Source organism: Haliotis asinina, chromosome 10, assembly GCF_037392515.1.
Source record: "Haliotis asinina isolate JCU_RB_2024 chromosome 10, JCU_Hal_asi_v2, whole genome shotgun sequence".
Classification (NCBI taxonomy): domain Eukaryota; kingdom Metazoa; phylum Mollusca; class Gastropoda; order Lepetellida; family Haliotidae; genus Haliotis; species Haliotis asinina.
Genome location: NC_090289.1, coordinates 6,664,054 through 6,675,797, shown reverse-complemented (window position 1 = coordinate 6,675,797; position 11,744 = coordinate 6,664,054). Strand labels below are relative to the sequence as shown.

The 11,744-nt window shown below is 42.3% G+C and overlaps 1 protein-coding gene across 2 annotated transcripts; it reads right to left on the bottom strand.

Moving 5' to 3' along the window:
- Positions 1–886: 886 nt before the first annotated feature.
- On the bottom strand, positions 887–11,368 carry LOC137297598 (uridine phosphorylase 1-like). Of its 2 annotated transcripts, none has more exons than XM_067829449.1 (8): positions 11,171–11,368; positions 6,783–6,894; positions 6,011–6,169; positions 5,370–5,484; positions 4,150–4,220; positions 3,493–3,631; positions 2,678–2,824; positions 887–2,258 (listed from the first exon to the last, which is right to left on the bottom strand). In XM_067829449.1, exons 1-8 carry the CDS (start codon positions 11,197–11,199, stop codon positions 2,116–2,118), a joined length of 915 nt encoding a protein of 304 aa, XP_067685550.1. In that variant the 5' UTR covers positions 11,200–11,368; the 3' UTR covers positions 887–2,115. The 2 variants fall into 2 exon arrangements, with proteins under 2 accessions (XP_067685550.1, XP_067685549.1); XM_067829448.1 differs by having other exon boundaries at positions 5,996–6,169; positions 11,171–11,337.
- Positions 11,369–11,744: the final 376 nt, after the last annotated feature.

Genomic DNA, 11,744 nt, shown 5'->3' with positions numbered 1-11,744 from the left:
CAAAGCTGATGAATATACACACTGTGACCAACCGATACACATCATCCTACCAAGAAGCTATTCTCTGATTTGTTTGTTGTGTATAAGGCGACGGTCTGTAAATAATCGTGTCTGGACCAGACAATCCAGTGATCAACATCATGAACATAGATCTATTTGCATAAACTTGATGAATGAATCACGGACAGGTCTACGTTTTGTGAATGAGTTAAAATTCATCGCCTGGGAGTAAAATGTTAGGCTAAGGACGTACTTATTTGTTTATCATGACAAAGAGACGTTTTCAGCATTCAGTTTGGTATGCCTGCACTGCAAATTCGTAAAATCCAAAAATATCAAGTGTACAACAAAGAAATGTAACAACATATATATGTACAAGTGTCAGTTCCGATGAATAGCTTGTGTCCTCTATCATGGGCAGTGATCAGACAACACTGGTTGTGTTGTTCATGGAGTGACAAACAAGACTGATCTATACCGCAAGAATTGTGTTGGTCTTTACAATGAAACAGAGAAAGACGTGTCTTTCTCTATTTCTATGTTCTCTTCCAGGCTTCCTTTGAGAGGAATCCCGGAATGCAAAACTCGGATTTGTATTCTTTTTGTTTGACGTGTAACGTATGTGGTGACGTACACTCAGTTCTAAAACACACAATGAAATAATCACTGTCGGTGATACAGTGTTACTCAAATTTTCATGGTCATTTGTAAAGCTTTGCTGCGGTCATGAGTGAGTGAAAGAGAGAGTATGGAAGCTCAGCAATGGGGGAGCACATTTAATCCATTGGAAGGAATGAATGAGCCGAAGTCTTAAGCACTTGGCAAACACAACCTACGTTGAAGTAGGTTGAAGTTGGGTTATAAAAATAATAACAAAGGATGTACGTTTTGAAGTAATCTTTATTGCATGGCTATATCTAAAGCAATAAATATAAATCAACTGGAAGGTCGACAGTCAACAAAAACATAGATGAGACAGTATATAGCCACGGTTTCAGTAGACTATGTTAGCTCGACATATGCACCGATCGTTTGTTGCTTTATTTGAGATGAACACGCTGTGAAGTTTCAAACATCTCAGCCAATAAATGTCATTATAAGAAAAAAAACTCATCTTGCTGAGAATGACGTAATGATTTTGTCCTTTGATGGAAGTTGTGGTCGTAATTGTTTGCCTGTCACACCTCTCAGTGAGCACTCAGTTTTATTGTTTTCAAACACACGAATAAACACGCAGTGACACGACAGCACAGCAGTTTAAAACGTTTAAAAACTAGCAAGCGTTCTGCTCGAAGTACCTAGTCAAAATATTTTGAGCCAAAATTAGTATTATTTGATATATCTTAACCAAATGATTACATGTAACATTGATAAAATATTTCTTGTTTTCGCTCAAACAATAATGTCTTCAATATTTCATGCTTAAAAAGAACGTTTCACACATTTTTTCAGCAAACAGATTGTAGAGAATAGGAACACTCTTTTGCAACATTGTCAACATCTCTACGTTTAATCGGCTTCTGGTCTTTATCAAACACACAGAAATATCACCTTAGTGGCCAAAGAGAACGTTTATTGAAATATTGTTCTTTCAGTATTCTTATAATACTAAGACTCAAATCACAGTGATGAGAACACAATAACGCGAGAAGGCACAAACCATTTTAAGTTCCGCTTTCTGGGGTTCAGAGGCCGAGCTTGCATCTGGTGAGAAGTTATGAGCTTCGTGAGGTGCAATAGGTGATAACTGTACTAATTACTGATAATTACCGAAACTGCACATAAACAAAGTTCCATTAGATTTCAAACAAAAGAGGCTGAGAAATGGCAACATCAAGTACATAGGCTGTGGAGGCCATAATAAATTTGATTTTCTTGAACAAATTCAGATGTCATAAGAGTGCACTGAGAATGTATCTGGTGTTTTCATGAATACGACATCCACTTTGGGCGGCTACCAATACTTTCAGTGGTGGCTGAGCTATGCTCCTCAAGCTTCCTAATGAAGGCTTGTGCTAATTTATGTCCCTTTGATGTGTATGCCGCACGACAATGATCACTTTATATCCTGCATTCGGATGGCAGAGGCAGCTATCGTCAGTTGTATCATTCAGCCTACACCCCATTTGTGAGTTGCTTCTTGATGAACCGGGCGACCAGAATCTGAGGCCGCTGGGTCCACTCGCTCAGTATATCGGTGTCCGTGGGAACATCCTCAGTCGACAGTCTGTCGATGAACGTCACGCACACCACGCCGCCTGTAACAAACACCGTGTGGTGTATGTCGATGTTACAACGTCAATCACTAGATTGTTGGGTATATAGACTCGTTCATCTTAAGACCAGAGCTGCTACATTGCTGGGCAGGCCATTAAACCCAAACACACACACACACACAGACACACACAGACACACACACATGGTGTTCATTTGTGTTACTGTCCATTTTCATATAAAATGAGTGAGTTTTTATATTGCAATACTCCAGCAATATTACGGCAAAAATGGGATGTAGAGACGCGAACACGGGTTTTGGACGTGACAAGCTCTTTAACCACACGGTTACCCCACCGCTCCTCACGTTAGACACAACAGAGTCCAACAAAGGTTGTGAACCATTTCATTACTGAAGATAAAGATGATACATGGTCAAATATTTGACTAAAGCATCACCTACATTTAACACCAGCTTTGTGGCAGAGTGCAAAGAATCCAGCCGACTCCATTTCAATGTTCTTCACTCCTTCCGAGTCCAGTTGCTTCAGGAACCGGTGTTCGTCCCCATCGTTGATGTCACACACCGCGCCCCCTGTCCGCGCCTGGCCTAGTGGCAAAACCAGTTTATGCTCAAAATGTACGGCACTGTGACTAAGTAACTAAGAGCAATGAGTAAGTTGGGATTTTCTCCGCTTTTCCAGCAATACCATTGCGGACAACAACAAAAGTGAGATTCACACACTGTACCCTTGTTGGGGATCGAACCCTCGGCGCGATGGCAATCCTCTAGGTTCAAGATTGACAAACGTTATGGATAAAACGAAGATAAACCTCTCGGTTATCCCACCGCCCCTTATTGAAAGTAGCAACAACAAAGCCTCCCAAACAAGAGTATAACATTCGATATACACCCCATGTTGGATTAATAATTGGTGCTCCGTAAGAACCCCGTCGGTTACGATGTGTTTCTGTAAGTCTACCAAACAACATTTAACTTGAAAACTCAACACCTGCACGAGAGAAACTACCATTGAAATATGGGCCTGTTCTATAAATCATAACCAAAACATATCTTCTGCAATCAAAGTATGCCGAGAAACAAACAAAGGAACGCAGGAAAGTTTTGAATAGCGCTATGGGAAGAATTCTGAGAATAAAGGAACACTACAACGCATATATGCTTACCTCAAAACAAAGGGTAAATGTGGTACCAACGTATTTCTAATACCAACTGAATGTGGACCATTTGATGGTTTAATGCGGCGAAATACTGACCTTCAAAGAAATCATCTGTACAATAGGTCTTTCCCAGGATAACGCTGAACGGGTCTTCAGTTCTTGAGCAGGAATGAATTTCGCTGGCCAGTTCCTGGTCTACATTGATTGGTCTCTGGATGCCCTTGCCCAACACCACCTTGGCACAGTTATACACCGTAATATTACTTTCAACAATCATACCAATTTAAAGACCATTGTATTCGCCTATCAGTTTATCAGGAAACATGCATTCATGAGAATCAAATAGTTGGGTGCTGAAATGGTTTGAGAAATGGCATACCCATAAGAATAAGGAACACCTATAAACACTGTTGTCAAAGATATAGTGGCAAAAATACACAGATGTTAAGATCAGACAGATCTGAATCTCAGCATAATGTCACAAGAGTAGTTAAGATCAGGGCGGGCGGCAAAACACAAGGTAGAGATGATCAGTATCTGAGCAGGACAATTCAGTGATCACCAGCATGAAAATCGATCTGTGCAATTCGAATGTGATGGCATGAGTCAACCAAGTCATGAAGTCGGACTACCCGATCCCGCTGGTCGCCTGTGACGACAAGCATGGGTTGTTGAAGACCAGTCCTACCATGGGATCCTCAGGGATAGCCAGCTGTAAGACGGCGGTCTGTAAATAATCGGACATGTACTCACTGTTTCGTAGGTGTGTTCCAACTTCCCGTTGACTGCAGCGTTACTGACGATCACAGAGCCAGGAGGAACACCTGTGGAAACACTAATGGCTGTCTATGAACCATATTCATGCGGAAATGAACCCAAACCATATGTCAAGGTAACATTTCTTCTGTAATGAAACGCTATGAATGTTCGAATCTTTGACTTTGAACAAGTGTGCATAATAGTTCCAAATTTTGCCTCAGAGTTACTATCCCACAAAAAAAATCAATAACCCGAAATATGAATGAAGAAACTAAGCACAACATTTTGAAAAGTTGAAACACAATCATAACCTTGCATGATTTGAAAGTGTACTATAACTTAACAAGTCGGAGAGCCGCAGGGCCACTAGCGGGCCACTGGATATTTCACACAATGCTCTGAACGCCTTTTGTTTCTAGAACGTATCAGCAGGGCATCTATGAACGGCCAGTACAGCCAGTTATTTGACAATCCTCAAGATAACCGATCTCGCAGTTTTAGAACTATTATTCTCGTAAGTCTGTGTGTAGATATTGGAGTTACGAATGTTTTCCCTTTGCGATAGGTTTGTGGCCCCGACTGTCATAACCAACACAAACGGCATTCGAATTACATCGAGCACTGTTATCTTAGTTAATGTATGGAGAGGAATGTATGTGATCTGATCGCAACCTCACAATATACAAATACAGGGGAATTACATGCCGATGGAATGTAGATTAACCCTTTACACCAGAGTTTCCAGGACTATCATGACTGCCTGTAAACAAAAATGGCTACCCATAGAATAGAATGGTATTGACGAAGCTGTCTTAATCCTACGTTTGGCGCAAAGGCATCTCAGCAAAAGAAAATCTAAGTTACGTCTATTCTCCAAGTTGATACAAGATCCAATGAAGGATTTGACCTGTCTCGGTTGACCATCATGCTTCCTTTAAGTAAGCCTCACCGGTAGAGAAACGCGATCAACCCAAACACCTTCCAGAAAGAAAATATTGGGAGACGGGCGCGATAGATTCTTCCAGATACAGGCCAAATCGACATGCCATCTTGCAAATTATTGCCACTGTTCACGCTTCCAACGGTTGATTAAGCGTTCAGTGCCTATCAGCCGAAATGCATCGATAACACAACGATATCAGATGATTTTCACTCTGAACTAAGCTGACAAGTGTATTGCAGTAGAATGTAACACAGCGTGTGAAATAACTTGCCGATTCCGCCACATGTGCCAATCCGGATGAAGGTAACTTCGCTACTTCCGGCATAGTGAAGCATCTTGAGTATCTCGTGCAGGACCACCAACATGGACGGCACACCGATACCGTGCTGCAAAGAGCGAAGGAACTTTGACGTATCATAGACAATGCTCTGTTTTTGTGAATACATATTTTACTGAGACTCAATGAATTCCCTTTAACTATTTTTCTTGTAGGCGCACGGAGAGTACTTTTTGCATAGTTTCATAAAGCACACACATAGTACCCTCGATAAAACAATAGAAGCAAAATATCTCTATATTGGGGGTCGCGTTAGATGAACTTCCTAGTGGGTATCTGTACTCACAATATGAACTTGCGAAGCATTCGGTGCAGTAATTCTCATTTCTGTTTCTCGGAAAAGAACTCAAACGAGCAGTCCTGAGGGTTTGACTCGGGTATACCAATGATGTTCACTCAGGGGCTACAAGAACTTGATGGAGATGAGGTTCGAATCAGTGCAAAAGATTTGATTGGGGGCATCTCCAATTACAATCTCCATCAACAAATTCTCAGCTTCTTCAGTTTCACAAAGGTGCACACAAGAAAGTGTCTATATTAATGTATGGTTGTTGAAATACCTCATAGATACACACATTTGCAGAGAGAACGGGTCCTGCCTTGTACAACACAAATCTTTCACTGTTACTGGCTAAGTTTGGGGGTCTCTCATTCGTTGATAGAACGCCCAGCTCCTGACCAATGAAGTAGGCGAAGTTTTCCATGCGGCGCGCAGAACCTCCGAGACACACGAACTGAAATATGGACGTCACCGTATTACTGTGGAAATGGTACAGTTCCTTACTCAACTAATAGTCAGTCTCTGTACACAGAAATGTACGATAACACACTTTCAAAAACGTTACCTCGTTGGAGTACCAGATGTTGTCTAGGTCCTCGCTTTCACAAAGTCCAAAAATATTGTCTGTCTTGACTGACCTTGAAACACTGGTTTTAGGTCGCCTGATCATTCCAGCAATATTACGAGGGGACACCAGAAACTGGCTTTATCTCCATAAATATTTTTAGGCCTTGAATGGGCCATGATTAGGGAACAAGAGAGGTGTCTTAGTTCTAGATCAAAACACATTTCTGCAGTGTGTGCAACATTATGTCCACCTGTTTATCGTATTTGTTTGTTGTGTAACGCAGCACCCAGCAAAATTCCAGCTATATGAGGGTTGTCTGTAAACAGTCGAGGATGGACAAGATAACCAAGTGATCAACAACATTAACCATTAAACAAATACGAGTCAAAGTTCATGTTTGTCCGATTGAGTTTGTTCTCTCTTACAACAAGCATGGGTTGTTGAAGACAAATTGTAAACAGGATCTCGCCGTGGTGTTTCAGGTAGTAGTATTACGCACCTTGACGTCTCCAAATAAGGCAGGTAGGTCATGTGACGTCCTGCTCATGCCTAAGTGGTACAGGTTGTCCTTGGTCATATTTGCCAGGTGAGGGTTGGGTAACTGCATTCCGCTGTAAGATGAGCTTGGAACATTAGACATGTGCAACCTGTCATACTGTAGTCACTAACAAACACACAAATTTAAACTCGAATCCAAGCATTACGATGTTCCGAATGTACGTTCACAGACCATGGGTTTCGACAGAGTGTACACACATACCACCAGCGAGTTTAAGAAGTGGACATCTTGAGGATTACATGAAAGAATCTTAAAGCTGACCGCACTTTTTGACACTATACGACAATAGTTATGAGCACTATAAAATGACTCAATTCCTGTGTCATGTTTGCTTCTCTGAGAAACTACAGTCACTACCAACAATGTTCATTTGAGCTCCATCACAATCTTTGACGATTGATAATAGCATTTATCGTTTGATTGAGTGGAGACATGCGATGGATTGCGAACGTTTATGAATGATCATGATCAAACCTAATACTACTGATATACACCCGGCATTATCAATGAAGGGTCAAGCTATTGGCAGCACTATATCTTAATAATTGTTAAAATCTTGTATTTTTTTCTTAACTTTCCTAACAGTATGGAAAACACATAATTCCGTTGAAATGTCATTATTACGTTCGTTAACGTCCGATACATTCTGTTACAAATGACACAGTTTTCATTCAAATATGTCAATATGTAAATCCACCCCCACTGAATGATTTGCACGTGCATGTCGCTCTATCCGTTGAAATGGAATACAATACACATGCATTGATGCTTTTTCACTGTCGTTCACTATTCAGATACCTGTTTGAAATCGCAGCTCAACGCGGTACGTTTTTTACACTTGCTGAAAGGGATCAGGCTGTAGGCCTATTAGACCCGTCTGGTCAAATTCAGCGGCAGGTTGCTGTCAGAGTGCTATTGGCAGGCTATAGCTGAAATTTCGAGCCAGTAGGTCCGTGGAATATGGACCTTGACCAAGTCGCCCCAGAGTCACAACAGTCCGAGATGATAGGCACATGGGTAACACTGCGTTACGTAACAGATCCCTTAACGCAGCAGATCCTCGGACAGAACACTTCAGTGTTGACAATATAAAGATATCAAGGAGAACCGTTCGTCGACATTAAGTACAGACGGACTCGTCCACCACCAACACCACGTCACAGACAGGCGCGTTTGATACGGAGTAGACATCATACCCGCTGGAACCAGCGTCAATGATCTCGAGTGCTTTTCACTGATGAAAGCAGATTTAATTTGTTCTTCCATGACGGTCGACAGTGGATTTATCGTCGCAATGGAGAGTAAATCACAATTGCATCTGTGGTCACGTATAACCGATTTGGCGCGGGGTCGGTTATGACTTGGGCAGGGATTCCTCCTACTGGGTGTATTCCACTGCACATAGTCGACCACAGTCTTACCGGATAGCGTTATCGAGACGAGATTATGGTTTCTAAAGCTTTTATGGCTGACCCTCTTTGTTGCAAGACGACACGGATTTCCCGAGGCAGCAGCATGTAGAGCGGATGTAGTCGAAGGCATGCTCGCCAGATCTCAACCCAATGCCTGGGATGAAGTCGGTGTGTGTACATACGTCACCCTGCACCAGTAGATATCCCAGGACTCCACAACATCTCCCAGGACACTACAAGACCTCCACAGGGATTTAGTAGAGGAATGGAATTACTTTTACATTTCTGGGGGTTGGTCTATACAAGTGATGTTTGCTCGTGGTGTTTGAACTTTTCTCTGCACGTCAAGATGTGTCACAATAGCCAACACATTAATCATTATGATGACATTCTTAGTTGTTATTCCTGTATATACTGAGTCAAAAGGGACACTTCACAAAATGTAATTTTTAAAAATAATGAATAATGTTTCTCTGATGATACACCTATGTATCCAAAATGGGATCCCCATCTTTCAACTCTAGAAAAACGTTAGCAAAACCCAATCAAACCCATCCATTCGTCGTGCAAAAGACGTTAGTGCCAAATCAGGGTTTGCATATGCAGTCGCAGCGAAGTTTTCTTTCATTTTCACGTGTTTGCATTGGCCTCAAGAACTGAAAAAAACACACTTTTAAACCACAGTTCTAATGGTACTTTAAATGGCACGATTGTCAAATGGCATGTCGCAAGCGGGAAGCTTAGTTATTGTCGTCGCAAGAGCAATGGGATGCAGCCGTCGTACTGGGAATGACTTGCGAGGTCGTCTACAACAAACTGGCACCACTTCTGATCACCCAAAGTCGGATCGTCCACGTGTGACATCACGAGCAGAAGACCGTCAAACACGAACCAGGGCTGAGATGTTTAGAGGTCGACTGTCCTCACAGACTATTCGAAATCGGTTGCGGGCTGCCAGTCTCCATTCTCGACGTCCATATCGTGGGCCAATATTGACGCCGTTTCATCAGCGTCAACGTCTGCTGTGGGCCCAGTGTCACCTCCGATGGACCCAAAGCGGCTGGAATCGAGTCGTCTTTAGCGATGAGTCCAGGTTTACCCTCAGATTCACTGACGGCAGGCATAGAGTATGGAGACGACGTCGTGAACGGTATGCCCAATATTGTGTACAGGAAGTCGACAGATTCGGGGGCGGAAGTGGGGTGTTTCTGTGGGAACAACCGTTCCCGACTTCTGGTCATCCGTGAAAACCTCACAGCTGTTGCGTACCGCGACCAGGTGCTCACACTTGAACTCGTTCCTTTCATGGCGGCTCATGGCCCAGGTCTACAGTTCCAGCATGATAATGCTCGGCCGCATACCGCGATGTTGACACGAAATTTCCTTCAAAACTTTGGAATCAACGTCATGGACTGACCATCGAGGTCCCCTGACCTTAATCCAATACAGCACGTTTGGGATGCACTTGGGAGAAGGCTCCGTGGTCCTAGGAACCAGCCTCAGAATTTGCAGGACCTTGGCGCTGCCTTGCAAGAGCAATGGTGCAGAATCCCCAATCACGCGTTCACAAGCATCAGACAGTCGATGAAGAGACGGTGTTTTGCAGTGGTGAATGCGCATGTCGGCCATGAACAATACTGAACTGAGAACTTTCGACTTTTTGTTCTTGTGACTTGACATTCTGTATACCCATGTTTTGGAACGGCGGTGTAGCCTAATGGAACTGATTGTGGCACTGTCAGTGTATCGAGTACACCAAAGAGATCTCAGCAATGAAATACATGTAATAACAATTTAACCACCTTACCATCTCTTGTTCTTTTATAGTGCCCTGAAGAAAGAATGTGAAGTTTCTTTTTTGACTCAGTATATTATTTGACCCTTTATATCAGTGATGCCTAGTATACATAGTGCTGACCCATAAGTTGAGAAATCATATGATGTTGGTGCCATTTAGGGAAGCAGTTCTGCACGACCAGCTGTGACACCTGGCTAGTTGTGACCCCTGACCATCCGTGTTTGTTTCACCATGGATACAAAACGTTATGTCACGCCTTGCTTTTAAGAGTACTGTGCAGTAGGTGCTGTAGTATTGCATTCCTAGTATAACTACGGTGAGTTGCCAAGTGGTTAAGGCGTCCGATCGTTACCATGAAGCCCCGGGTCCGATTTCCCATATGGGTACAATGTGTGAAATCTGATGTTCGCAGCCACAATATTGCTGGAACATTGCTAAATGCGGCGTAATACTAAACTCACTCACTATAGTTACATTAGGTGCTGCTTTTACACACGACTTCCTGTGTGGTTAATGAAGATCATGAGCATGTGAAGCGTGGATGAGTTGGATGTTACGCCGCTTTCAGCAATATTCCAACACTAAACGAGACTCACATTATACCCAGGCAGGAATCGAACCCTTGCCTTCGGTGTGACGAGCACTAGACTACCGGACGATGGTAGCCCATACATTTACGATTTTAAAAGATAGAACTTGTTAGCCTGACTAGAGATGGCCATTATATGAGGATATGAAAATCCACCTCCAGTAGAAAATTTAAAAATCGACTATGATTTATCCATGAAAACACATACGTGTAAGTGTAAACCATTACTTATGCTATGCCAGCAGTGCCCATACAAAATATCACCAGACGTATCTGTATGTAATGTATCCGGGAGTACATTAGCTGTGTCATGACTGGAATATCAATACAAAATGCATGCTCATCATGCTATTAATTCAATAATTTCGAACGTGAGGATGAGACCCAGTTCACTTACGCCGTACACACTAACACACATTCTTATCTCTGAACGCGCTGACAGACAACGTGGATTTTAAAGGACTTCAAGGGCTTGATAAATCGCCTGTGTCTTTGCAAAGTGATTATTGTTTGTTTAAGAAACACTTACATTTGTGAATCCCTGTTTGCATTCTCCATGATGAACCGCTATTGGAAGGTGTGCTCCTGGAAAACGCGTGCAGCTTTTCTGTGAGGTCCTGGTCTGCTTTAAGTTGACACGTGTGCTGTCGGGGGAAAGCTTCCATGCGCCATTTGCAGGCGGTATCTGTGAAGCGTGACCCTATTGGATAGTTAGGTCATACAGACTGGTGGCCAGTCTCCGTTCCTGTATTTATTCCCAGGAGGGCGCTGGAGCTGATCTGCTCCATGCTTACACTGGACCCTGTTTAAATGACCTCTGGTGCGCATTGAAATATATTTGAAATTTCTTTACTTTATTAAAACAAAAAAAACAACCAAAAAAACAAACAAAAACAACAACAAAAATCCGTCACTAACAAAAACAATACAAAACACACATCATATCCCAGCATATGAAGTACTATGAACAAGATAACAAACAAAAAACTGACAAAATACAATACCTAGAGTCTTGTCAGAAGTGTTAACTGCATTTAATTGTAATTACACCAATTCCAATTCTACCATATGCTTTAATGGTTTACCTTATCAAAGTTTAAAAT